At 45.2% G+C, this 27,709-nt stretch overlaps 2 protein-coding genes across 22 annotated transcripts in view; one reads left to right on the top strand and one right to left on the bottom strand.

Annotated features, from left to right (window-relative positions):
- baz2ba (bromodomain adjacent to zinc finger domain, 2Ba) overlaps window positions 1-9,840 on the top strand; it is a 68,482-nt gene extending 58,642 nt beyond the window's left edge. For 8 of the 17 annotated variants that reach the window (XM_082531553.1, XM_082531552.1, XM_082531566.1 and 5 more), the window contains 14 exons: window positions 1,082-1,156; window positions 1,234-1,465; window positions 1,558-1,620; window positions 2,020-2,164; window positions 2,496-3,319; window positions 3,414-3,666; window positions 3,807-3,962; window positions 4,146-4,306; window positions 4,419-4,747; window positions 6,060-6,195; window positions 6,291-6,437; window positions 6,948-7,249; window positions 7,964-8,107; window positions 8,274-9,840. In XM_082531553.1, coding sequence (XP_082387679.1) covers window positions 1,082-1,156; window positions 1,234-1,465; window positions 1,558-1,620; window positions 2,020-2,164; window positions 2,496-3,319; window positions 3,414-3,666; window positions 3,807-3,962; window positions 4,146-4,306; window positions 4,419-4,747; window positions 6,060-6,195; window positions 6,291-6,437; window positions 6,948-7,249; window positions 7,964-8,107; window positions 8,274-8,430 — 3,124 coding nt within the window. In that variant the 3' untranslated portion in view covers window positions 8,431-9,840. The remainder of the gene's footprint in view (window positions 1-1,081; window positions 1,157-1,233; window positions 1,466-1,557; window positions 1,621-2,019; window positions 2,165-2,495; window positions 3,320-3,413; window positions 3,667-3,806; window positions 3,963-4,145; window positions 4,307-4,418; window positions 4,748-6,059; window positions 6,196-6,290; window positions 6,438-6,947; window positions 7,250-7,963; window positions 8,108-8,273) is intronic. The other 9 variants (XM_082531557.1, XM_082531556.1, XM_082531555.1 and 6 more) reach the window with 4 other exon arrangements.
- Window positions 9,841-10,301: 461 nt separating this feature from the next.
- Window positions 10,302-27,431, bottom strand: LOC309708645 (uncharacterized protein). 5 transcript variants are annotated; one of them, XM_082536875.1, is made up of 11 exons: window positions 27,218-27,431; window positions 26,989-27,085; window positions 20,788-21,635; window positions 20,118-20,218; window positions 19,769-19,934; window positions 18,889-19,671; window positions 14,623-14,702; window positions 13,691-14,461; window positions 12,901-13,445; window positions 12,756-12,809; window positions 10,302-12,670 (listed from the first exon to the last, which is right to left on the bottom strand). In XM_082536875.1, exons 4-10 carry the CDS (start codon window positions 20,192-20,194, stop codon window positions 12,760-12,762), a joined length of 2,472 nt encoding a protein of 823 aa, XP_082393001.1. In that variant the 5' UTR covers window positions 20,195-20,218; window positions 20,788-21,635; window positions 26,989-27,085; window positions 27,218-27,431; the 3' UTR covers window positions 10,302-12,670; window positions 12,756-12,759. The 5 variants fall into 5 exon arrangements, with proteins under 5 accessions (XP_082393001.1, XP_082393002.1, XP_082393000.1 ...); XM_082536876.1 differs by lacking the exons at window positions 26,989-27,085; window positions 27,218-27,431 and adding an exon at window positions 24,699-25,220 and having other exon boundaries at window positions 20,788-21,205; window positions 21,495-23,397; XM_082536874.1 differs by lacking the exon at window positions 27,218-27,431 and having other exon boundaries at window positions 26,989-27,198.
- Between the last annotated feature and the right edge of the window lie 278 nt (window positions 27,432-27,709).

The following is a 27,709-nucleotide window of genomic DNA, read 5'->3' as shown; positions in this document are numbered from 1 at the left end:
TCTGGCCTTTCAGTTGATCCATCTATTGTTCACTGAAGCCTCATCAAAAAAGGTCTCAGTGGAAGAGTGGCTGTCAAGAAGCCATTTTTAAGAAAGAGGAATCGGGATAAAATGCTATGGTCTGCCAAATTACACAAGAACTAGACTGAAAATCAGTGTCAACGGGTTTGATGAAGTGATGGTGTTGGTGGGGCCCTTCCCAAAATTGGTGGAATTATGAACACGGAAAAGTATGGTAAGATTTTCATCCATCATGCAGTATCATCAGGAAAGGATGTGATGGGCAGCAGCATAATCTTTGATGACAGTGACACCAAATACACCAGCAATGCAGTAAAAGCATACTTCGAAAAACACACAGTCATGGATTGGCCTCCACAGAGCCTGGATCTCAACATTAGTCATTATTGAACAGAGAACAGAACAAAAGGCAACCAACATCCAAAGATTAACTTTGAATGTGTTACAAGAAGCCTGGAGAACTATTCCTAAAGACAACTTAAAGAAATGACAAGAAATCTGCCAAAGAGAGTTCACGCTGTGTTAAAGAATGAATAAACGTGGTCATTCATTAGAATTGTTGTTGCCTCATACACCGTTTTTCTATGTATGTTTGCACATGTTTCAATAGAATAAAAGAAAGAAGACTTTTGCACATTACCATATGTCAGTGTAGGATGTGTCTCTTCCTCTGAGACAAAATTAAAAATCTAACAGTCCTTTTCACCAACCACACACTGGAAAAAATTAGTTAATGCGGTATATGTGGTTTTATTTTGTTTAACGCTGAAATTATATCTGAGCCAGTGATGTTATTTTTTTATTGATACGGTGGAGAACAATTAATAAAGCTGCAGCAGGGAGCAGTAATTTGCAGTCCTTTTTATTGTAGGGAAATAATAAAAGTATTAATTTGTGCTCTGGGATACCAGCTGTTATATTAAGCTTTTTTTTGAGCTGTGAATGGTAGCCAGCCCCCATGAACTTTTACTCATTATATTTATTAGTTTCCGAGATTACCTAAAACAATGGATGTACACTGCCACAGCTATAATTAACAGAATTGTGTTTCCTCGTGCAGTGAGATTGACAAGAACCTGGATCAGATGGCAAATATGAGGAAAGACAAGATTATTATGGAGGGAAAACTGAAGAAGTAAGATTTCTTAACCCTAAAAATAATGTTTTTGTTCTCCATACTAGGTCAGACTAAACTCCTGTGTCCTTATACAGGTTGAGAACCATTTATGCCAAACGAACTGGAAAGAGGGAAGCCAGCATGGGTGTGGAAGAGAACCAGTCTGTTGGCACTCCATCCTCGGCCACCAAACGCAAGAGGAAACTGGGTGGAGACAGCGAAGATGACGACGACGACGACGATGACAGTGACGACCAACCGGAGGAAGAGGAGGAAGAGGAGGAGGAAGAACTAAAGAAGGTTAGAAAAGTGGAGACATATGATGAGGTAAGGTGATAGAGCCAGCTTCATTATAAGAAGCTAAATGTTTGTGCAGTTGCTCAAAGACATTTCCTGTATTTGTTTGTTCCTTCTATCAGGATGAAGTTGACCATGCTACTAGTGTCGAGGAACTGGAGAAGCAAATAGAAAAAATGGCCAAGGTATGTCTTTCTTGAACACGTTTAAATGCTTTAAAGTGCATGAAAATCAGTGTTTGATTGATCCAGTTAATGTGGGATATACTCGAATATACAAAGTGAGATTAAAGAAAAATCTCCTGCTGCAATAGAAGTAATACGTCAGACACCTGCAATGCTAGACTTTGGAATTCAAGCTGCAAAATGTGTCGAAAACTACAATGTGATTTGTACGTTGTGTGGATATTTGTGTTGCCATAGGTCTGTTTACTAATGAAGGCACTAATTAGTTTGATAAATGACCTCATTAGCATCTTATGTGATGCTTCATATGTCGCACAGGAAAAAAACAAAAACCGGTAGGGCAGATTTCTTCTGTTTTTGAAGGTCTGTAATTTCCATGTATGTTTTGTACAATTGCAGCAACATCATCAGACCAGAAGAAAGCTGTATGAGATATCCCATTCCCTACGCTCTATGATGTATGGACAGGATCGGTACCGCCGCCGATACTGGGTACTGCCCCACTGTGGAGGGGTCTTCATTGAAGCCATGGAGAGTGGAGAAGGTTGTTGCAGTACACCGCCCACTTTTTTTTTTCTGAATACGTATACGCTTCACTTTGCTTATCTGAGAGAATATTTGGAAAATGAATGTGTAATGGTAACATGCTCGGCAAGAAGACAAAGAAAGACCTTTTATAATTCGTGTAGCTGCATGTTCAGCTGTTTTGTTGCCGAGTGAAATACGCAGATAGCATCTGTCAACACTAATAACACAGCTCTGCCTGTCTTCCGAAAGCAAGCGAATTAGTGTAATGTCCAATAATCAGGATCCAGTTTCAGTGTTACAGTAGTTCACTTTCTAACTGGAGTACGTTTTTCTCCTTTTTTCTGCAGCTCCAGAGGAACTGGAGGAGGAGCGACAGAGGAGGAGGAGAGCAGCAGAGGAGGTCAAGGTCAAAGAAGAACCTCAAGAGATTGAGTTGCAGAAGGAGAAACCCACCAACCTCGATGGGCAGAGCACTCGAACACAGGACTTGGAGCAACAAAAAGAGGAGGAGAAGAAACACGAGGGGAAGAAAAACTCCCCGACCCTCTTCTACCAGCAACCAGGCTGTCTAACCAAGCTGTGCGCTCTCAGAGAAGTCAGCAAGGACATTGGTAAAGAATCTGTGAAGGCAGAAGACAAGGAGAGTCCCCATGTGAGACAGAATGGCAGTACCCTAGGCACTCCTGTTACAACCACTATGTCAGCGTCCTCCCCCACTCACAATACCCTCGAGCCTGCAACAGCGGCAGCAACAGCTCCCTCCATGGTGACTGCTAACGACACAACAAACATCCCTCACCTGGCTTCATCCTCTTTATCTGCCCCGTGCCTGCCAGCTGCACGTGAAAGCCCAGGGAACACTCCTCCAACCTCATCCCCGGCTCCATCGCCACACCTTTCATTCCAAGCAAACGACCAGCTGCTCAGAGTGCTAACAGAAAGGAGCGGGCACTGGTTCAGTCTGCTCCCTCGCAACCCTTGTGACCTCTCCTCCCTCACCACAACACCACCAGGACCGCCCCGTGTGTCTCCTCAGGCATCCTCCACCCCAGCCAGACCCAAATCCCCACCTCCATCCCCTGCTCTCCCTCTCACCCCTTCTGCTGCCTCAGCCTCTGCCAGCCCACACCACCCAACTGGCATCCTCAGCTACCCACTATCCACCCTGCAGGTGAGAATCCTGGCTGGTAAACATGTTGCTATTATATTTCCTTTTGTGCACTACCACCTTCCTCACCCCTCTATTGTCCCTCTTTTCTCCACAGGTTAAGTCAGGTGTCTCTTTGCTAGGAGTTTCTTTCGCAAGCTGGCCCAGTGGAATGATAAGTCCCGGCCTGCCTTTGTGCAGCAGCCCTAGCCCCATGCCAAGTCACTCTGTAGAGGGCAACACAGCAGCAAGTGTCTCCAGTAAAAGTGAATCGCCTTTACCTCGCATTGAGAAAACTTGCTCTATGCCCTCTCCCGCCTTGGAGATGCCCAAATCCCTCGACCACGCCACGCCACGACCCATCCCAGAAGGTGAGCAACACTCGATGTATTATTTTGTATATATATAATGAGATCAGCCAATGCTATCCTTACTTAAGCCCAGTTTGATTTGACTGTAACATGTCTTAACTGAACAAAACATCTTCTTTCTTTCACACCCGTGTGCTCAGAGATGCTGACAGGTTGGTGGCGGGTGTCTGACATCGAAGAGCTCAGGGCTCTTGTCAATGCTCTCCACAGCCGAGGAATCAGAGAGAAGGCCCTCCAGAGACAAATGCAGAAATACATGGAGATCATCCCCCAGGTCTGCACCAAACACAGAGACGGTAAGTCTGGAAACAGCTCCTCTGAGCACATAATGATGTGCCTCAGATTCATTCATGCTTAGAAGCGTTTCCTTATAATCCCACAATAAATTGCTAATACTGTATCAGTGAGGTTTATTGAAGTTTATATGAACAACTGTCTTTCACTGCCTAACCCATGTGTCTGCTGTGTAATTTATCTAGTGGCCATGATTGAGCTCCATGAGTTGGAGGAGAGCCAGGTCAGTGTGGAGTCGGTGCGGGGCTGGTGTGTTGAGGAGCAAGCAATGGAAATGGACATCGCTATACTGCAGCAGGTTGAGGAACTGGAGAGGAAGGTCACCGCAGCCAGCCTGCAGGTTAAGGTGAAATAGTAACACACTAACACACTAGCACAAATATTTCTACATATTTTGTTTGTGAAATTTATGTTTTTTTTAGAGGCCAATAAACTCAACAGCTCATTTCCTCTCACAGGGCTGGACGTACCCGGACCCTCAGTCTGAGCGTGAGGACCTGGTGTACTACGAGCACAAGCCCCTGACCAAATCCACGGCCTCGGCGACAAACACGGGAGACAAGGAATCCAAGGAGCATCTGGAGGAGCGGGGAGAGAAGGGCGGGGTGATGCGTCACCCGGACAACCCGCTGGACATTGCAGTGACACGTCTGGCTGATCTGGAGCGCAACATCGAGAGAAGGTACCTGAGGAGCCCCTTAGGTACCACCATTCAGATCAGGCTGGATAATGTGGGTACGGTCACTGTCCCTGCCCCCGCCCCATCTACTAGTGCTGACAGGGAAGGGTAGGTCATTTCTCCAACCAGCTCCCCACTCTCCCACTAAGACCCTTTCCTCTCTCTATGTGTGCTTTTTTTGTTTCCCATATTACTCAAAGGGTGAGGGTCTTTGCTGATTTCACAGCAGATTTTTGTGGTTGCCTGTTGCTTTTTTTTTTTTTTTTTTTTCCTTTTTGTCTTGTGCAGCTTTTTGTGTGGGAGGGGCTCCACTCACTGCCATTTTTTCCCCCTAAAATCATCTGCATGGTGTTGTGCATCAGCAACCTCAGTTATAGGCTTACTTACAGCTCCTGCTATTCAGCATACACTTACCCTTCCTGCATGAGCGTCCCCCTTAACATGATAAAAAAAACGTGTGTACCTCTCCCCAGCACTCTATACTCCCAAAAACGTCATGCCTGTCTCTGCCCAGATGGAGCTTTTTACAGCATCTGGTTCAACTGACACAGTTTACTACAAACCCATTTTCATAAAAAGTTGTGTGGACTTTAAATAAAAACAAAATGCCGTGTTTTGAAACTCATTAAAAAGAATTTGTTTAGTTAAAAACGGAACATGTTAAATGTCGAGAAACTGATAAATTCACATTTTGAAACTTGTCTGTTTTCTTAATTTTTTTCTACACCTTTCCATTTTTGCTTGACATAAAGTTTAGCTTTGTTTCAGGCCCACCAAATGTTTTCAGCGGGTGACAGGTGTGGATTGTTGTAGCCAGGATCTTACTACAGATTGATTCTGAGCTGTGAAATAAGCAAACCGTTCCCTGAGAATGACACACTGCCAGCATTTGTTGCTCTAAATTGTGTGCATTTTCCCTAGCATTAATGGTGCCCATACCATAAGACGTTGGGTAGGTCTTACCCTCTTTAGCCTGCAGTCAGTGATTTCTGACTTTCAAATTAAGATTTGTCACACCAGAGACCAGTTTTGTACTTTGCCTCAGTCCATCTTGAATGACTTCTTAGAGACTCAGCCTCACATCAGCGCTCTTTTCACTACTGAACCTAACGACGCTTTACAGCGTCTCACACACAGTCTTTGTCCTGTCTCAACTTTTTTTAAAACATGTTGCTGGCATCAAATTCAAAAATGACCATAGAGCTTAAAATAAACAGTAAAATGCTGTGATCATGCCCCTGAACGTTATAAACACGAGCTTAAAATTATTTGCAAGTCACTGCATTTTGTTTTTATTCACATTTTACACAGCAGCCTTAGTTTTATTGGTTACGGGTTGTAGTTTGTGTGTAAATAACCCCACACGTTCCCATATGTGTATCTATTTTGATTCTCATAACCTTCCCTTAAATTCCCTCAGCAGCGAGGAGGAGGTGGCCCACGGTATGAAAGTGTGGAGGAAGGCCCTGAGCGAAGTGCGCAGCGCCGCCCAGCTGGCCATGTGTATCCAGCAACTGCAGAAGTCCATTGCCTGGGAGAGGTCGATAATGAAAGTGGTAAGAGAATAAAAGAACAGCCTGTGTCCACAATGTTAATTGAAAACTATTTGGAAAGTTTGTACTTGTTTTTAATGGACGCACTTATTTTGTAGTACTGTCAGATTTGTAAGAAGGGGGATAATGAGGACCTCCTCCTGCTGTGTGATGGCTGTGACAAAGGCTGCCACACTTACTGTCACAAACCCAAGATCACCAGCATCCCAGAAGGAGACTGGTACTGCCCGGCCTGCATATCCAAGGTATCTGAACCTTTTATTACTTATGATTTTTTTTTAATGTGCATTTTTTTAGACTCATCTCAGGACTTATTTTACTCCTGTTTTGTAAAGTTGATGGTAGAAAGGCAAGAAGAAAAAGGACACATTGTAGAGTATATCTTGTGCATCTAAACCGCAAGGACACTTGCTCGCTCAAAGAAATCTCATCAGCTGCTCCTCCCCTAGAGTTTTATTGCTTGCTCTTCACTTTTATTGTCTGCAGCATGGATTTATCCCATTAAGTGACAGTAAAATTCATAAGTCATACTCATACTGATACAAGCTGAGTAACGATTTTTAACGCAGGCTTTAAAGAATTTGTGTTGATGCAGATGTGGTCAGCAAAGGGACTAAATATTATTGCTTGTCTAAGATATGGCAAATTGATATGACATTTTAGGAAAGGACAATATTAGGAGGATGAAACTAAATGGTTCCAGTTTGAATAGCACCCGAACTAAGGAAATGCTGCAATTTTGGGTACTTTTGCAGGCAAGTGGTCCATCCCCCAAAAGCAAAAAGCCTCCAGCCAAACCAGTAGCATCTAGTGGGGGGAGTAGCAAGAAGGGCGGAGAGGCAAAGAAGAATGGAAAGCAGGCCGGTAACGGGGAAGTGTCGGAGGATGACTCAGCAAGTGCCAGCAGTACGCCCAAAAAAGGAGCAAAAGACACCAGCAGGAAGAGGAAAACGGAGGACAGTTCACCTGCTCTAACGACATCCAATCAGGAGACTACTGGGTGTGTGAAGCGAGCCAAGACGGCTCGAGACAACAACAGGGACCTGGGATTATGCAGGTATGTCTCCATGGCATGTTTGCACTTGTCTTTCTGTGTCATTTTCTTCTCAGTAGTTGCACAGTAATTTCCACCTGCTACAAAGCTGTATGGAAAGGTTGGAGGATGTGTTTTACATTTTCTGTTGTGTTTAAAGCCACAAAACCTCTGATCAACGTTTACTTGCAGTATTTCATTCCTGGAATTTTTCAGCACAAAGTCAGCTTCTCTTTTGTTTTTTAGCGGTTTTATTAGCTCATAAAACCCTAAAGATTATGAGTTAAATGCAAACTTTAAACCTCCATGGACATATTTTTGACCAGCAGCAGAAACAAACTGTAACTGGTTAGGAAATGCTGTTTACACAACCACTTAGGGCAAAGCAGCACTATCTTAGCTTTCTTTTACCTCAGCTTTCAGCCTACTCAGCTTTCTGGGGAAATATCTGATTCTCCAGCTGTTAATGCTCCACTGTTCACCAGCTAGTCCTAGCTTTGTGTACCATAAACCCAAAACAATGATTTAAAAGAAACTTCCAGTATTCAGGCACAATGGGAGCCTCGTTCACACCCTTCACCCACATGTAACCGATCCCTTGTCAATCCAGAAATATTGGTTATATCTGCTTAAACATAAGAGGAAATTATGAAAGAAAGCTTTTCTGTGTTACACACAAAGCTTATATTTACACAAAGTCGTGGCCAGAGTTTAACTGTGTGTTTGTGTGTCCTACAGAGTACTCCTTGCTGAGTTGGAGCGGCATCAGGATGCATGGCCTTTTCTCACACCTGTCAACCTGAAATCGGTGCCTGGCTACAGGAAGGTCATCAAGAAACCGATGGACTTCTCCACCATACGTGAGAAGCTTGTGAGCAGCCAGTGAGTTCCCATCGCTTCTCTCGGTTCTTTTTTCTGCTAAAAGCCTCGCGCAGAAGTTAAAGCAAGACCAGTGTTTTCAGTTTTGTTTAGTTTTTTTCAGGAATTATGTGATGTGTCTGCTGTTCTCTCTAACCTGAATATGTCTTCTTTTTTTTTTAAATTTCAGGTATCAAAACCTGGAGACGTTCATCATCGATGTCAACTTGGTCTTTGATAACTGTGAAAAATTCAATGAAGACAATTCAGACATTGGTCGAGCTGGTCATAACATGAGGAAGTTCTTTGAGAAGCGCTGGACTGAGCTTCTGAAACAAACAAACTAAAACAAATAAAAAAAACACTTAAGATTAAAAAAAAAAAAAAAGTCTGTTCAGACTCTTCTCCAATACACCCATTCAACTTTTCGTACCGGAGCACCAGGTGTTACTTTTTATTTTGTGATGGAGAACGTGGCTTTGCAGGATGGTAGAAGAAGAAGCCAACTCCTTAATAAGGAACCTGTGGTGTGCTTAGGAGAGGTGTCACCTTGAAAAATAAAAAGTTGTTTAGGTGCACTGGATTTATTACAACAGGGATGAAAGCCCCAAAGAGTCCCAGAGAAATGGGGTGTCATAGTGCAATACCATTCCCTGTCTCAGAACACTGCACTGAATGAATCCTCAAAAATGTCAATGATGTGTCTGCGCTAGAATACTTTCCACTACTTGTAAATAGTTTGTTTTTGTTTATTTGGGTTTTTTTGTTCGTTTGTTATTTAATCGTATTATAGTGAATGTATTTAATTTTGTAATAATTATTTATGAATCAAGGTCCACTTCATTTTCTATGAAAAAGGAGGAATCAGCCGAACTGCTTTGACTTCTGAAAAGGAATGTGTTATTGTGTTATAATTTTTTTCTCTCTCTCTCTCCCAAATATCAAACAAAGCCAAGACAAAAAAAAAAGAAAAGGAAAAAAGAAAAAAAAAAGAGCTGTTTACACTGTTCAGTGCTTTGGGGCATCGGAGGACTGTATTCAATTGTTCGATCTGTAAAACTGCATTTATTTACAGCAACTGCAGAGGAACAGTTAGGCTGTGGTGATTCATGTGTATATACTGTTTATTAATGTCTATATTATGTCTTGTTTGGAACAATGTGTAAAAATTGTTTAAGAATATTAAGATATTGTTTATGCCTTAGAATGATTGTAGCATTCTATTTTAGTGAACGTGATGAAAACATTATCATAAATATTGTTTGTACAGTATATACATATCCTCTGCAAACACTGTGGTATCCTTAATCTTGGTAGTGCCTACCCTTCCAACAGGGGCATGTAGGGGATGTTATCGTTTTTAGTTTTCATTCTTTATGATAATTATTTTTTTATATGATTTCAATCCAACAAGGCCTCCAAAGTTGGACAGTGACACAGAAATCATTCCTCCCCATAAATAATAATAACTAAAAAGAGAAAAAAAGGAACAACAAGCATTCAGTTATGCTTCCATGATACATTTCCTCACAATCTGCCACAATACAAGGACCTAAGGCCATTTTTAACCACTGTGTTGAACCTTGCTGTGTGTTGTGGCCTGATGGAGGCAGCTAGATTTTTTTGTACCCAAGTCAAAAGTACTTGAAGTTACTTTATTTAAGATATTGTGGAATAAAAGTATCATTCTTTTGTAGGAGCTTTATTTTTCACTAGTGTGTGGCACGGACCTATTAAAAGGATGTTTTTCAACGTAAGTGACTCAAACTGGTTTCATTTCAAGTCCGACCTGCAGCTGTAGAAGTGCGGTTTAACTCTTTATTCTGTCAAAGTGCGAGTCATATGTAAAGTTGCACGTGTGACCCGATTAAAGAGAAATTTATTTTGTTTGTGCTTTTAGCTAAATATCTGCAATTGTACTTTACATCGTGTTAAATGCCTCTTTCATGACCAGACTGTAAAATGTTTTCAGGATCCTGAGAAGCTGCTCTGAAACATACATTTTTCAAGGATCTCAGAAACGGTGTCTCAAAAATGAATTCAACTTAACATCTGTAAATTAACAATAAAATCCAGAAAGAGCAGATCCTTATTTGTCTCATCGAGTGGCAGATTGTCATAATCCAAGCAGCCAGGAACACACAGGCACAAATGTAATCTTCAAAAAAATGGGTTTTATTATACCCCCAAAAAGGACAAGACGATTACAAAAATTCAAAATAACAAAAAATAAAGTTTTTAAGAATCAAGTGGGCCCATAAAAGAGGTTAACTTAACAGAACGCTACTCAAAAGTCACTTAACAAAAACATAGCTCAACAAACTGACCTGCCCAAATGAGAAACAGCTCCAGTTATATAGCAAATGAATAAACCATTATATACACCAAAGGTGAAAACTAAAGAGATAACAGCTAACCATCATTCAAGAAGAACCCCATTCCCCCTGCATGATCACAATAGATGGTCCAGTCCACTTTATTGGCTTCTGCATTTATGATCACAGAAGCTTTAGAGCATAACGTAAACATAAGACAAAAGACCAAATGAATATTACCCAAGTATCTCAGTTGTGTGGTTGCATGCATCCATCACACAGATCATAAAATGAAGACCGTTAATAAAAAGGAAAGTTAAGTGTGCCGTACACAGTTGGCAAGTGCAAGTTTAGCAAGTGCCTATTCCCAAGGTTTCTATACATTTTATTCTTGTAGGGAAAATATTAATCATGAACCCTGCCGCACGCTACAGTATGTATAGCCTGAGGCACTACACAGTTTAGACGCATACAGTTAGGTCCATAAGCATGTTGTTAATGACGTGTTTTGTAGTTTTACCTCTGTACATTACCAAACTCCAGATGTGACTTTCAGCTTTAATTCAAAAGGTTGTACAAAGGTTTTTACATGAAGTGCTGCGTAATTACAGCCATTTTTATACACAAGCCTTCATTGTCACATGCTTGAAAGTAATTGAGCAATTGACTGGTAACCAGTTTTCATAGCACTGTGAAGCCCATTCCCTCCTTTTCTTTTTTTCTGTCTTTCTTTTAATATTTATTTATTTTGAGGACAAATTAAGCAGATAAAAGATCTAGAACTGATTCAAAATTTTAAATTTGCATTTGGTGGTTGTTCACTCAAACTCTCAATTTGAGGTCCAGACCCAGTGGCGGTCCTAGCCTGTTTGGCGCCCTGGGCGAACACTCCCTCTGCCCCCCCCCCCCCCCCCCCCCGCCACACACACACACACAGCAGTTGTGGAGTGTGCAGCAGTTGAGATGTTTAAGCTCCAGGCTTTGTGTTCATACAAGTACCGTATTTCCCGGACTACAAAGCGCACCTGAATATTAGCCGCACAAGCTAAAATCAGGGGAAAATCCTGTTTTGTACATACATTAGCCGCACTGACTAAAAGCCGCAGGTGTTTCAATGTTGACTTATCATATGTAAGAGAATATGCACAAAGGGAATTGTCAGGAAAGAGATGGCTGTTTGGAGACACACCCCTTTTATTAATATTTTGAAAAACAAGTTATGGGTACATATTTGCACAACTTTTTAGGTATATGTAAAAGTAGCGGTAATTACAAGTACGAAACATGTACTGTGCTTCATAAATGAGTAACAAATGTAGTACATAACAATAACCTACAGCACACCAGAAAAATAGATTCGGACTACCTTTTAGGATCAAGAAAAGTCAGTCATTCACCATCTTTCTCTTCTTCCTGCGCACTAAAACCACCAAAGTCCTCTTCTCCAGTGTCGGAAACGAACAGGCTCAGGGTGGCTTAGTCATCCACTCTCAGCTTCTTTCCTTCGTTGTCACTTTCAAAACCAAATAAATCCTCGTTGTCAGTGTCAGAGTCGAACACCCTCAGAAGGGCCGTGGCGGTGTCCTCCTCTCCATCATGCAGCAGTCCAGCCCTTCGAAATCCGTTGGTGATCGTGGATGTTTTCACACTTTTCCACGCTGTCAGAATCCACCGGTGGAGTTGAGCATAACTTGCTTTTCGCAAGTTTATTGCCGCTCGTCATCCACGACTCCCGCTGAACGCGTAGCGCTACTTTGAAGTTTGTTTTTCGCGCTACTTGTACGGCACTATGTTGCCTGGCGGATGGACATGTGACCAACATACCACTCTTGAACCCCGATACTGTGTGTCTGATCACATGCCCTTCCGCCAGGCAACGTAGTGCCGTACAACAGCGGAACAAACAAAACAAATCGTCTTACGATATCACAAAAATCCTGGACAATCCATAGAAAAGCCGCACCTGACTAAAAGCCGCAGGGTTCAAAGCTTGTGCAAAAAGTAGCGGCATAGCCCGACAATTACGGTATATATTAATATTCTTCATCATAAATGTTCAACACCGTTTCTTTAACCGATAGCTAGGAGAAATTACGGCAAATAAATAAGCCCATTTGAGAAAACAAAAGAAAAAAAAGAAAGAAAGGGGGATAGTTTAAATTTTAAAACACTTTACTTAAGGTAAAGATACAATATTATTCCTAATGAAGAAGCACCACGTCAAAAAAGTTGATGTCATTCCTCTGCTGTTGTTAAAATTCGGTTGATGGATCTGAAATGACAAAGATGAGGTCTTAGTGAAGAGAAAGTATTAGTAGCTACATCAACGCTGACCATTTAAAAAGACATCCACTCACAGAGTCAGTGTTTCAGGTCACTGGGAAATCCACTGCCGCTGATTTCGCTGTAACCTACAAAACAGGGTTTGATGCTTTAAAATTGGACTAACTTGTAGCACCATTTAATTCAGCATTCCTGTGATTTTGGAGAATAAATGAATACCTGGCTGTCCATTGAGATGGCCGTAACTTGAACCGTTTGCCGGTGTGGTTTGATTGGAATGTAGTAGATGGCCACCTCTGCCGTCAGCGTAGTCTGTGCAGCGACGTTTTTCCGGTGGAAAGCCACTGTCATGTTCAAAGTCTCTGTCAAAGTGGTGTCGCTTGCGGCTCTCCCCTTCCTCGCTGCTTACTGAGTGGGAGATGGAAGCAGAGGAAGCAGAAGAAGCTAGTCCATGGTTTGGTTTCCCCACCGCACTGCTGCTGGGCTTGGAGCTTGTGGGATAGTCCCTCAGAGATCCATTCCCATTAACATGAACTACGCTGCCGTCAGCGTAGTCTGTGCAGCGACGTTTTTCCGGTGGAAAGCCATTGTCATGTTCAAAGTCTCTGTCAGAGTGGTGTCGCTTGCAGCTCTCCCCTTCCTCTCTGCTTCTGTTTCTGTGGCTCCGAGCTGCGTCTGGGCTGTGCAGGTCGGGATCGCTGTCCCGATGTCTCTTCTTTTTCTTCTTCATTTCCGCAGCTCTGTCTGAATCTCCGTCAGAACTTCTACGGGATGATAGAGAACCAATGACATTGTTTAACAAAACCGAGATCAAGCTTTACAGCCAGCCTAAGACAGAAAAAGTGACCCATTATCAATAAAATGATGAAAATTCTTTACGTTTTTAAGAAAATAATAATACTGATAGTGAGCTTTAACCCCATATTATTTTCAAACAAAATCTAGCTTAAAACAAACACATTTCCTTCTGTTTTCATTAAAGGATCGAGAGAAAGATGGCAATACTCACCCACTCTCACGGTGTCTGTCTTTATCCTTTGATTTCTTCTTTTTCTTACTCTTTTTGTGTTTTTTAGTGTGGCGGGCATCAGAGCTGTCGTCCCTGTCTTTGCTGAGAGTCCTCTTGCGATTTTGATCCTCTTTGTCTGGAGAGGAAAGGCGAGCCCGTGGCGGGGAGCCCTTGAACTTGTTTGTTTCTGGTGCTGTAGAAGGTGAGAAATTTCCTTCCTTGTAGTCCCGTCTGTACTGGTGACGATCGTCGTCGCGTTCTCGTTCGTGACTCCTATCCCTGTTGTGTCTTTCTCTATCTCTGCCAGAGCTAGAGTACAGTCTTTGCCTGTCTCGGGAAGATCGTTTTTCATTGCAACTAGAACTAGGCTTGGACTGATACTGCTCCTTAGTATCCTTACGTCCTTCAGTCCCTGTTGTTGCACATTTATCTTGTGGTAGATCCTTGGCTTCATCCTTGCTTACGCTAACTTTCTGTGGAGCTGCAGAAGCCCCACTGGTGCTTTGAGAGCAGCCCGGCTGAGGGGGTAAGGCTGCAGGGTTGCCATCTTGCCCAGAAGAAGAAAGAGCGAAAGCAGATTCTTTAGCTGCAACAGAAGGGGTAGTTGTAGCAGTAGCTGAGGGTGAAGCGCTAACGGCGGAGGATTCTGTACAGTGAGGCAGGGGTTCAGATGGAGTTTTAGCCCTTGTGACAGGAGTGGAGAAATCCTGGCTTTCGTTAGCAGCAGGATGAATGCTCTGAGAAGAACTAGCCTGGGATGAGGCATCTTTGCTGGAAAAATAAAATACAAAAGCAATATGAGCAATGCTTTGTCACACTGGCAGAGAGGAAAGTCTGCACAGTTTTAAGATCACTCCTCTAAACTTAAAAATTTAAATGCATAAAATGGACAGCAGAGCAATAAGTTTTTTTTAGTTCAGTGTTAGGCTTACTTTGGTTGGCTATGGTCTCTGCCTATTCCATTAGCAACAGGAGCCGTAGACGTCAAACTGCCATGATTACTGCCAGAGATCTGATGTGCCCAAAATAAATAAAAGAAATATTAATAATATGTCCCTTTAAGAAAAACAAACAAAAACCCAAACAGACAAGCATTATGTGACGTAGGCTATGCACAGATACACCCACACACAGGTTGTTATCATCAGATTCCACATTTATTGAGAGTGTCCACGGAATTATAACAGAACACCGTCTGACAGCGGTCGGTTCCCGCAGCGTCTTCCTCCTCCACTCCTCTCCACCTCACTATATAAAAGGAAGGAAAACCACCATCAGTCCAAATCGCCATCAGCTGTTCTCATCAGCACCGCCCCGTTGAGCTCACTGCACCACTCCTCCCCTGCAGCCGCGCCCCGGACCACACCTCCGCCACATACCCCCACCGCCTGACTGAGGCCGGGGAGCCTTCCGGCCGAACCTACTCCCCCCCCCCCGCGAGCGAGAGAGGAAATCGGCCACCGCCATCTGCGCCCCCGGCCTATGGACCACCTTGAACTTAAAGGGCTGTAAAGCCAGATACCACCGGGTGATCCGGGCGTTGGCATCTTTCATGCGGTGGAGCCACTGCAGCGGGGCGTGGTCCGAGCAGAGGGTGAATGAGCGCCCCAGAAAGTAATAGCGAACGGAGTCGACCGCCCACCGGATAGCCAAGCACTCCTTCTCCACGGTGCTTTCCCGTCTTTCACGCTCTGCCAGCTTCCGGCTGATGTAAAGAATGGGACGGTCGGCCCCCCGCACCTACTGGGACAAAACGGCCCCCAGCCCCCTGTTCGAGGCGTCAGTCTGCAGAACAAAAGGGAGGGAAAAGTTAGGAGTGTGAAGCAGCGGCTCCCCACAGAGAGACTTTTTCACCTGCACAAACGCCGCCTGGCACGGCCCCGTCCACTGAAACAGATCTGGAGCACCCTTCCGGGTAAGATCGGTTAAGGGGCTGGTCAGCTGCGCAAACCCTGGCACGAACCGGCGATAGTAACCTGCCAGCCCCAGAAACCGTCTCACCTCCTTTTTAGTCTTGGGTGCGGGCAGGATGCGATAGCCGCCGTCTTTTCCACCTGTGGACGCACCTGCCCGCCCCCCAAGTGGTACCCCAGATACTGTACCTCCCTCCGTCCAACCGCACACTTCTTCGGGTTGGCCGTGAGCCCCGCCCTCCTCAGGGACTCCAGGACCGCGGCCACCCGCTGCACATGCTTCGCCCAGGTGTCGCTATGGATGATCACGTCATCCAAGTAAGCTGCAGCATACTTGGATGAAAGCGTAACGAACTGGTACAACCCATACAGAGTGGAGAAGGCCGTTTTCGCCTTGGACTCGGCAGACAAGGGAATCTGCCAGTAGCCCTTGGTTAAGTCCAGTGTCGTGAAAAAACGGGCCGTGCCCAGCCGATCCAGGAGCTCGTCGACCCGGGGCATGGGATAAGCATCAAAACGTGACACTTCATTCACCTTGCGATAGTCGACACAGAACCGTATAGACCCATCCTTCTTCACCACCAGAACGATGGGGCTACACCAGGCGCTGTGCGACTCTTCGATCACTCCCATTCTCAGCATTTCAGCCAATTCCCTCTGCACAATTTGCCGTTTATGCTCAGGAAGCCTGTAGGGCCGTGAACGCACCGTCACGCCAGGCTGCGTTACAAAATGATGCTCAATGACAGACGTCCGGCCGGGCAGGGGGGAGAACACGTCAGCAAAACGCTGTTGTAACGCGACAACGTCCGCTCTCTGGGCCTGTGTGAGATGGTCATCACAAGGGAGGGAGGCGGGGATGACGGAATTTGGCACCTCCGGCCCCAACTCATCTCTCTCCTTAACCAGGCTCACCAGCGACGCGGATTCAACCTCTCTCCACTTTTTAAGGAGATTGAGGTGATAAATCTGCGTGGCCCCACCCCTGTCCGACCGAGCGACCTCATAGTCAACGTCCCCGACACGCCGTGTGACCACAAAGGGCCCTTGCCACTTGGCGAGCAACTTTGAGCTGGAGGAAGGGAGTAACACAAGCACTTTGTCTCCCGGTGAAAATTGCCTGAGTCTAGCCCCTCTGTTATACAGGCGCTGCTGACGCTGCTGAGCCTGGAGCAAATTCTCCCGTGACAACCTCCCCAAAGTGTGGAGTTTCGCTCTCAGGTCCAGCACGTACTGAATCTCATTCTTGGCGGGGCTCGGACCGTCCTCCCAGCTTTCTTTAATCAGGTCGAGCACCCCACGTGGCCTCCTGCCGAACAGCAGTTCAAAGGGAGAAAATCCCGTGGAGGCCTGGGGCACCTCCCGCACTGCGAATAACAGAGGGTCTAGCCAGCGGTCCCAATTGTGTTCATCCTCGTTAATGAACTTACGAATCATAGACTTCAAAGTCTTATTCAGCCGCTCCACCAGCCCGTCCGTCTGAGGGTGGTAGACGCTGGTCCGAATAGATTTAATGTCCAGTAATTCGTACAGTTCCCGCAGTGTACGAGACATAAACGACGTGCCCTGGTCAGTCAGTATCTCTTTCAGGATTCCGACTCGGGAGATGACCTGAAACACCACTCTTTGCAGAGATGGTGCGCAGCGGGACTGCTTCCGGGTACCACGTTGCATAATCCACCAGGACTAACACAAAGCGGTAGCCGCGTGCACTCCGGTGAAACGGCCCGATGAGGTCCATGCCAATGCGCTCGAACGGGACCTCTATGAGTGGAAGCGGACGCAAAGGCGCTTTTGGTATGGCCGGCTGATTAACAAGTTGGCAGTCCGGGCAGGACGCGCACCAGCGGCGCACATCCGAGCGGATGTGCGCCGCAATGCCCCGGGGCGAACCAAACCTTGGTGCACGAGGGTCTGCATGCAGCCTGTGTCCACCAAAGCATGGCGTATACCCCCTCGAGTCCTTACCGGAATGCTGTATGTCCCTCCCGGACCGGGAGAGGGCGCTGGAGCACCGGCAACGTGGAACACCTGCCCCACCTCCATCAGAGGACAGTCCCTCCTCAGGTGTCCCGGCTGTCCGCACTTCCAGCACTCCTGCCCCGGCATCTGTGCTGTTCTCCGTGGCTCAGGGGCAGCACTGCTCATGTCCGATCCCTGGGAAGGCACAAACGCAGCAAAAGGATTAGTGGGGCTCAGCGCCGGCGCCCGCTCTGCCTGCCCTAGTGCAGGCACCCGGCGCCTTGGTGCCGGCACCGGGGCTTGTCTGTTCGGCCTCCGGCCGCTGTCCCCGGGCTCCCCCGCTCTAGCGGCAAGGTGGTCCTCCGCCAACATAACCGCCACCTCCAGACTCGCGGGACGGTGGCACCTGACCCATCTCGCCGTCTCCGCAGGCAGCGTCTCGCCCTCTGATGATCCCGGCTGCAGCCAGCGTACGGCCGCGTCATGCAGCTTCCGGGCCCAAGCAAACGGCCGATCCGCCGCAGCCAGCCGACAGGCCCGGAACCGCCGGCGGTGATCTTCAGCGGTGAGCCCCAACCTGTCCACCACCACCCGGCTCACGTCCTGGAAGCTGCCCCTCGAGGCCGGCGGCAGACTCAGGGCCGCCGTCCGAGCCTCCCCCGACAGCAGAGGAAGCAAACGCGGAGCCCACTCCACCTGCGGCCACTGGCAGGCCTCCGCCGTGGCACGAAAAGTCTCCAGAAAGACCTGGGGGTCGTCCCCGTCCCCCATCCGGGGCACCACCACCGACAGCGGCGGGGACTTCGGCGGGGCAGCGGCGCCAACCAGCCGCTCCAGAACCAGAGTCTGCCGGTCCGTCTGCTCCTGCAGCGCAGCCAGGTGAGCTCGCTGGGCTGCCGCATGGTCGTGGCTCATCTTCGCCATCATCTGCGCCAGAAGCTGCAAAGGCTGGGCGGGCGGCGCAGCCTGCGGGTCGGACATCCCCACACCGGCAGGCTCCTGGGTTTCGGCACCACTTGTGACGTAGGCTATGCACAGATACACCCACACACAGATTGTTATCATCAGATTCCACATTTATTGAGAGTGTCCACGGAATTATAACAGAACACCGTCTGACAGCGGTCGGTTCCCGCAGCGTCTTCCTCCTCCGCTCCTCTCCACCTCACTATATAAAAGGAAGGAAAACCACCATCAGTCCAAATCGCCATCAGCTGTTCTCACCAGCACTGCCCCGTTGAGCTCACTGCACCACTCCTCCCCTGCAGCTGCGCCCTGGACCACACCTCTGCCACACATTATAAAAATAAAGACAAGATTTACCTTGTCAGGGCCGCTGTGTCCATTCACTTTGTGATGACCATTGTGGCTGGATTTGAAGTCTCCATACGTTTGTCCATTTAATCCATTGCCATTATGGTTCACTCCTGACTTCCCATTGATAATTCTCCCAAAACCGCCAAAGACATTTCCTGTGTCTTTATTTTCATTAGGATGAGACTTGGATGAACTGCCGTTATCCAGAGTGCCACAGTTCTCTTGGTCTGATTCCTCTGAAGACTCTTGGCTGTACGGCACCAGGAAGGACGCCCCGTTTCCTACAGGGTTCTGATCCCCATTACTGAAAGGCATGCCGCTGACTTGGTTTAGTGGACCCTCAGTAGCTGAGGGTGAAGCGCTAACAGCGGAGGATTCTGTACAGTGAGGCAGGGGTTCAGATGGAGTTTTAGCCCTTGTGACAGGAGTGGAGAAATCCTGGCTTTCATTAGCAGCAGGATGAAAGGCATGCCGCTGACTTGGTTTAGTGGACGCGGAATAAAACGAACGTCTGGTTGGACGTCTGAGGTAGACTGTGAGGAGGACAAAGAGCTGGAGGAGGACAAAGAGCTGGAGGAACTGCTGGCGGAGGACGGCTTGCAGTAAGAGGAGGAAGAAGCAGATGGGCAAATTGGTTTGCTTAGCCCAACTGAAAATGAAAGCTTCTGTTGTTTGTCGCTCGCTGGAATCATTGTGGGCCGGCTTACTGAGTGGGAGATGGAAGCAGAGGAAGCGGAAGAAGCTAGTCCATGGTTTGGTTTCCCCACCGCACTGCCGCTGAAGAGAACTCTGAAGGAACAAGAAGTCACAACAACAGGTTTTTAGAACAGAAACACTGGGTTTAACAAAACAACAACATTATCAGTACCCTCAGGTGAGGAAGTACCTTGTTCATGTGTGGTGGCAGCTGGGGGCCTATGAAGCCAACACTGTTGTGATGCATGGTGGCGATGGTGCGTGGGATCACCACCGGCCGGGGAGATGACTGACCAGATATGCCAGCGTTATGGTTCAAGTGGCTGTGGTCCCCAGTTTTTTTCACATCTGTGCACCTGATCACATGGAAAAAATAATATTAACCATGACAAAGCATCAACATTATAAAATTAGGTTATAATAATACATTTTCTACAAGAAAAGTGGGAATAAACATGTCTACATTATTAAATAATGATGGGAAAAGTTCTACTGAAGGAATAAGCCTAGAATGTTTAAAAATACCGATGTTTACTCACTTGATGTAGAAGAGGACATATGCCTGCTGGTTTAGGACGGTCCTAATGTCACTGACTAACACGGACGAGTCATTCATCTGAAACCAGTGCCCATTGCTGGCCTGTGAGACAGAATGAGAGAGATGTGACACAGCAGATTCAGTTTCTGAATTGAATTTGAGCTAAAAAGAAGAATCTTATGGTTATATAGGGGTCTTTTTTTCTTTCTTTCAATGCATACAAAGTATTTTTCTCTGTTTGTGTAAACGGAGGCGGAAGGCTGGTTTTACTTCCACAGTGGGTTTTGTGCGAAGGAAGGAAACCTTCCTCCAAACGGACAGAGCAGTGGAGCCGCCAAGGGAAAGCACACGAATAAAATCTGTATAATTAAAATATAATTTATTATATTTAAATAGTTAAAAATGTAAAATGAATTAAAACAACCTTGGCCAAGGGGTAACACAATAAAAATCAATAAAACACAACATTAAAAGTCCAGTGGCCTGCGCCACGACCTAAAAGTCCCAGGGAGCTAAGAAATCCAGCGAAGTAGTATAAAAAGGGAAACCCAGCGGAGTCCTCTCCTTCCTTTCCGCATTCGCGTCCCGATATGCTGGAGAAAGGGAGGAGCGGCAGTCACTATTCTTCTAGACAGTTTTATTTCATAAAAAGGGATAAGTCAGAGACTTACCCCGGGTGGGCAGAGCTCTCAACTCCGCCCGCCGCTTCTTTAAAACTGCAAATCGGCACAGCCGTCTCGTGCCTTCCGCTGGTGCTGTCTCCGCTCTCCCCGCTGGTGTTGTCACTCCCCGCTGGCGATTTCGAGCCTCCAGCCCGAAGCCGAGGCCCTCAGCCTCTAGCCTTCAAGCGCAGCCGTCAATCACAGCTCTACAGCCCAAGCCTTCTCTCCATATCTCTGGCTCGGCTTCTCAGTCACTCCGGTCACTCTCTCTCGTCCCTTCCGCTTCGAGCCTCCAGCCCGAAGCCGAGGCGCTCAGCCTCTAGCCTTCGAGCGCAACTCCTCAAAGCAAAGTTTTCCTTCTTCACTCGTCCTCAAAAAGCGCTCCTTTCTGTCGTCTACCCAGCCCTCTTATTGGCCTCTCTGGTACCTCTCAGGTGAAATCAAGTTAGTAATCAGATAGGGTGGAGTCTTTACAGGACAGTTGTTCAATTAAATAAGATAAAAACATGCAATAGAACTCATACAAACAAACCCAATATACAATATTAAACAGATAAAACATCGCAAAACATGCACAGTAAAAACTCCAAATAACTTGTCCCGTTTCACCCCGTGACATTTGCATTCAGTTTTCTGCTAAAATGTGTTGTTTATGGTGTGTGTTTGTTTGTACTAAGCAACAGCAGCATTCAAAGAGATTCGGGCACAGCCAGTACCTTAATATAGCAGAAATAGTGTCCAGCATGACAACTCAATCCAGAGTGAACCAGCACAGCATACAGCCTGTAGAGCTGGGGCTCCCCGTGGGACTGAGACATGAAGGGCCGCAGATCCAGATGCTCCAAATACTTCACATCCTGATGACCACCAAACAAAAAATTTCGTCACGTCATCACTGAACAACCGGATAGCCAGTGGCGGTCCTAGCCTATTTGGCGCCCTGGGCGAACACTTGCACTGCTGTAACTGGAGCCTCGTCGTCTCGTCTCTCTTTATACTGGACTGTAGCGGAGATGACAATAAAGTTTACTTTGACTTCAGCAGCAAGCAGGTGCACCGAGGGCTCTCGCGCTCACTTTTCGTGTATAGCATTTCGAAAAAACATCGGTGCAAATTATAAGTCTGTATTATAATGTCTGGTGTTTTCGTGTTTGTTGGTTTGTTTTTATTTTGTTTTATTTTGCGAGTTGGTTATTGGATGCTGCTCCAGCCAGCCAGAGAATCCCCCGCCGCCCCGCCCTCTCCTCTCTGCGCCGCAAGCAGCAGGCGTAGGGGTGGGTTTTTATAATCGATTCATCGATTAAAATCGATTCTGGCTTGGATAACGTAAAATCGATTCATTAAAATCCTGAATCGATTTTTTAATATAAATTTATTTTGCCCAAAATGCCAGAATCTCAGGTGAAATCTCACAAAATTTCAAGAACCAGCAAAGAGTTAAGACAGTAAATGAGAGCAGGTACACGGATTCTGCACATAGACTTAAACACACAGCGCGACCCGCGGATCAGAATCAGTTAGATGTCGCCTTTCTCACAGTCGGGGCTGAAAGCCGACAGCTCGCTGATTCTGATCTGTCGGCGGGTCCGCGCTTTGTGTTCACACCCTTTATGCGCTGATTCTAAAGCTGTTAGTTTGATCTCTCTCCAAACAGTATTGACCGAACCAGCAGCAAAAGAAGATCCAAACGCTTCACATAAACATCATCGTGAATTCACTCTGACTTTTACTGTTTTGCTTCCACCGCGATGCACAGCTCTCTCTCTCTCTCTCTCTCTCTGTACTTCAAGAACAGTTTCCCTTTCTTCATTAATCTCTTGCTTGTTACGCACAAATCTACTGTTGTTTACAGTGCTGTCGGCTGCTGTTTTTTTTCCCTTTTACATTCTTTCGAAAAGAAAACCTCATTTCTGCTGTTCAATACTGAACAAATTTAAACTTTTTAAAATTATTCAAAATGCAAAACGCTTAACCGTGTCTCTAATAAAACCGCTGTAACATCAGAGGTAATGTTCATATGTTGATTAATGGTTTTCTTTCGTTTTTGATGTACTGCAGAATATTTTTATAAAATTCCAGGCCAGGAAAATCACCATCATGTTTTTCTGTGTTTTATCTTCAGCTACTTTGACACAAAAGCATCTGCTGTGACGCTTACACCTGGACCTTGTGAATCGGAATTGAATCGATTCTAGAAATCAGTGACGATACCCAGCCCTAAGCAGGCGCACCTCGCAAACGAAGGGCATCCTTACTCCCAGCAAATGGGCGATAGAAAACTGATCGGTGCCTATGCCATTCCCAATCCGGTTGTTCAGTCTGACGTCACTAGCCGTGTCTGGACCTAAACTCCGCTGCAGGTCCATATATCAAACGATCACTATGGCATTACTGAGAGTTGAAAAACTGTCTAAAGTCTTTCATCTTTAATAAAATGATCAGCGTTCTGCTCTACCAGGTGTAACAATTGAGTTTAACATCCAGGCATCCATGAAAACGGAATTTATGACATTTAACGGAGTTAGAAGTTAGCAGGGAGTTAGCTCGCTAGCTTCGATCTAAATACAATATAGCATGTCCTGACTGTGGGGTTTTGGAAACAAATTAAAACATACAGCTCTGTTATCACTAGTGATGGGACGTTCTGTATCGAGGCTTCGGAGCGTGTGTCGAGTAATGGAGGGGGCGTTTCCGCGAAGCGCGTATCGAGGCTTGCTTCATTTATGGGAGGAGCTGAAAATGATGACGTCCGAAGCCTCGCTGCCCGGCTGTACCACGTGACTGGTTCATGAAGTGGTTCGAACTTTGCCGCGAGATATGACAGCGATATAAACCCCTCAGACTTCATTCAAAAATGTGGGTGTTTGATGGAGAGTTGCGGTTAGTGAGAGTTTGGAGACCGTTTGGAGGTTTATGAGAGTGAGGAGAGAAAGTCAGGAGAGAATGGAGCCAGCTAAGAAGAGGAGGATGTCCTCCCCTGTGTGGGAACATTTTGATCTTATTCCTCCCAACAAGGTATGTAAATTTCTACAGAAGATGTATTTTCATGATACTGATGGTGCAATACAATTTATGTTGAGCTGTCTTGACTTTTGTACAAGGTGAAGTGTTTTCTATGTGCCAGGGAGCTGGGATATAACAACAACACCTCATCCATGCTTAGGCACTACAGAGCTTTGCATGAGAATAAGGGGGACACCGATTGTGGAGCAAGACCAGGTGAGCCATCAAATGCCATGATAATATAGCATGCAGTAATGTTACTAAATGATATAACAATATTATACAACTGTTATAAGTTACGTATGTGATATTTATATTTGTGCTTTATCTTTATTGTCTTTCCTCAGGAGAACAATCTCAAATAGATGAAGACCTGGTCAGCATGGTGATTGAGGACTCCCAGCCATTTAGCATTGTGGAGGACAAAGGATTCAAAAGATTTGTTAAATCATTAAATCCTAGCTATGTTCTCCCCACTAAAAAGGTCATAAAAGCAGTGAAAATTTAGTTTTTACAGAATAAAATGTGAACAGGCAGGACAAAGCCTCAGTGTGTAGCTGTCCATACCTCAACGTTACAAAAGCACAACCACTGTCCACACCCCAACCACACCTCACCTCACAGTAAATGATCATTTCCATTTCAAGCATTTCCAAATAATCATTTCCCATACTGCCACTATAAATATACACAGTATACTGCCATCACTACAATATACATGTTTTACACACTCCTTTTGTTGTTGACATTTACAGGCTGTGTGCAAAATGCCACACTCTTCAAATTCATGCCAGCTATTATTTTTACGTCCAGTAGGTGTCCTGCTAGAGCAAATGAAGCTTCATGAAGCTTCGCGTTGGGGTGAACCAATTGGATGAAAAGCTTCAGTGCTTCATGGGGCTTCATCTGCCCATCACTAGTTATCACTTCCAGCATAAATGAAGACAGAAAACTAAACAGCAGTGACGTTTGTAGGGCTACTGAATTTGGGCTAGCTGGTATATAATGATGTGCTACGTGACCGCTAGCGACACAGCTATGTTAGCATAATATAAACAAGCTAACTTTTTTTCCACTCGATAAAAGTTAACGTGAGTGTTCTTGGTGGTCAGGAACAAATGTAATCGCATGGCAGGATGCTGTAAAAGGACCACACTTCAGCCAGGAGAACAACTGAGATAATCCATCCATAATACGAGGTTAGTCATTCATATACTGCTGCATGGGCTGGGCTGTAGTTACATCCTAAGGTTTTAAAAACTGAGCTTAAATAAATGATTAGCGGTAATAAAAGACGAGGGAGGTCAACAATGATCACTGACTGTTTTAGGAGCTTTTTGAGATTAAATAGAAGAAAATACATAACATTAAACATGTTAACAACACAAAAGCCATATTAAAGGCAGACTACTTTAGGCCCGGAAGTAGGATTCGTCGTGTCATCATTGAACAACCGGATATGCGCTGGCTGACGTCGGCAGTGGCGTGTCTAGAAAATTTTTGTTGGGGGGGGGGGGGGCCAGGTAGGGGCACAGATTTGGAGAAGGGTGGCAGATGTAATTGGCAGATAATGTTAAAAACAATTCTACCAACCGTTAACCATAATTCAATAACCCTGTAAACCTAATAACCAAATGCGCTTTTAACTCTTATTAGAATGAGATTTTAACCACTACGGTGCAAAGTTTTTAGATACTGCGTTGATAAAGTACAAGAGATACAATCAGTCAGTGTTTACTCAGCATTCAAGGACATCAATATTTGCATAGTATTTTTACTGACATGTAGTGCACATGTTTTGGGCAAAAACATTTTTGAATATTAAAATACGAACATTTTTAACATACAATTGGCAAATTAGCCAATGCCAATGCAAAACCAATGCCTGTTAAAAAAAAGAAGATAATCTTCTCACAAACTGGTGTTTGATTTTGAAATAGGAAAAAAGTGGGGAAACAAATGAAAAGACTAACATTTGAATAAAACCTGAAAGCACGTAAATACATTCTATGCTGCCTTATGGTAAACTTTGGTAATATTAATGTATAAAGAACAACACTGGCTGATGATGAAATACAGTCAGCTGGCATGGTGACACTGCCAGTATTAACCTGCAGGGCTGGACTGGGACAGAAAATTGGGCATTTTGACTACAGACTGGCCCACCAGGTATTAAAGCCATAAAGACTTTGAATGAAAACAAGTGCTGTTGTGACAGTGATATACACTGTCTTTTTGGTATATGTTTGATTTCTATACATTTTACATCAGATAAAAACTTTGTTCGCAAGATTCAGATAATTATTTAATAAAAGCTAAATATTTTAAATGAGAATAATAAGAAAAGTATTTCTTTGTGCCCCCCTCTCCCTGTTAATGCCCTACCTGGCCCCCTGGCAACACTTTGCTAGAGCCGCCCCTGCACAGTTACCAGCTGTCAGCTACATAGAAAAGGATCCTGGTGTTATTTGTCTCTCAGAAACAGTTCCTAACTTCCCTTCAACTCATTCATGTCGCCTAAAAGGTAAACCTGTTTCTCCATCACTGTTCAGCTCTGATGATCCAGTAAGGACATCTCCTGGTTTCATCTTCATGTTTCCCTCTCACCACATATCCAAACCGACATCATGACCAGCAGCTTTTACAGCTGTGCCTCCAGCAAACATCAGCTGATACTAGAAATTAATATTAAATAAATTCTAACAACAGCTGATCAAGCTTAAACGTGCTGCTGTTGTTTACCGTGACATCCGCTGGTTTCCTGTTTCTGGCGCAAAGTGGGCGATAAACAAACAAGAGAGACATCAGCTGATCATTGATCAGTTTCATGATTGAAGTAGCAATAGAAGAGGCAGCTGTAAAGACAGAATAACTCCAGCTTTGTGTCTTTTTCCATCCTAGCTGAAGTACGGGACAAACTGCGTCTCTTCTCAGCTCAATACGAAACACATAATATTTTCTCTGAATGAGGGACCATTCCATTTTTTAAGGAGCTGTTGGCAACTCTACTAACTAACCTTATGAATAAAACAAAGTTCACTATCAGTAACATCATAGCAACCGAACAGCTGTATAGAAACTCCTCATGCTAGCTCAGGCAGTATGAGGTATTGTAACTGACTGTAAAAAGTCAGCACAACGAAAATAAACTGCACCTAAACTTGGTTTATATCAGACCCAGATAGACTGCAGGTCATAACTTCTTACCTGAAGTTCAGTTCACCTGACACTTGGACCGGCGGCTGCCTCGTGTCTCTCCTCCTGCCTCACCTTCCCTCATCCACCTGTTGCCTCTGTGGAAGCTCTCCCATAGCCACCACCAAACAACTGAGTTATTTTTACACATAACCAGCATCTGGTCAATCCACCACTTCTCATTGTTCATGCCGTTACAAATAAATAAATAAATAAATAAATAAATAAGTCATCAGCCCACCATACAAACGTCCGATGGCTAGTCCAGCTATGTTAACTTGTTAATCTTTCGCCGAAAAAATGTTTTCTGCGGTGCTGTCTTTCGTGCTTGGCTCTCCTACCTTTGCTAACATGATGCGCATAGTGCAGAAGCCGGTGCTGCATTCACTTACCCTCGGATATCTGAGCTTCACTGTGAAACCATAATCGTACATTTGATATTTCATTTATTGTTTTAGCTTTGGGGTGGCTGGTTGGGGGTGGTGGCCTGTGCCCCCCCAGGCCACCCCGCTGGACACGCCACTGGACACGCCACTGGACATCGGGGCAGCATGAGTACGAGCAATTTTTTATTTTTATTTTTATTTTTTTTACCGATGCCCGTGATGCCGCCCCCCACCACGATGCCGCCCCGGGCAACCGCCCGTGTCTAAAACCGCTACTGTCCAGGCCATAATTAGGCTGAATAACAAATATAAACCAGTCGAGGTAGAAAACAAACAAACCCACAAGC

Source organism: Aulonocara stuartgranti (assembly GCF_965226115.1).
Source record: "Aulonocara stuartgranti genome assembly, chromosome: 1".
Classification (NCBI taxonomy): domain Eukaryota; kingdom Metazoa; phylum Chordata; class Actinopteri; order Cichliformes; family Cichlidae; genus Aulonocara; species Aulonocara stuartgranti.
Note: the sequence above shows the minus strand (reverse complement) of the source record. Positions and strands in the feature narration are given on the sequence as shown.

Coding starts and splice junctions, on each gene's coding strand:
- LOC309708645 (XM_082536873.1), bottom strand. CDS start 18,642: ATGTGGAATCTGATGATAACAATCTGTGTGTGGGTGTATCTGTGCATA. Junction 13,446..13,690: donor GACAGACACCGTGAGAGTGG/GTGAGTATTGCC, acceptor ATCATCCCGTAG/AAGTTCTGACGGAGATTCAG. Junction 12,810..12,900: donor CCATCTCAATGGACAGCCAG/GTATTCATTTAT, acceptor CCTGTTTTGTAG/GTTACAGCGAAATCAGCGGC.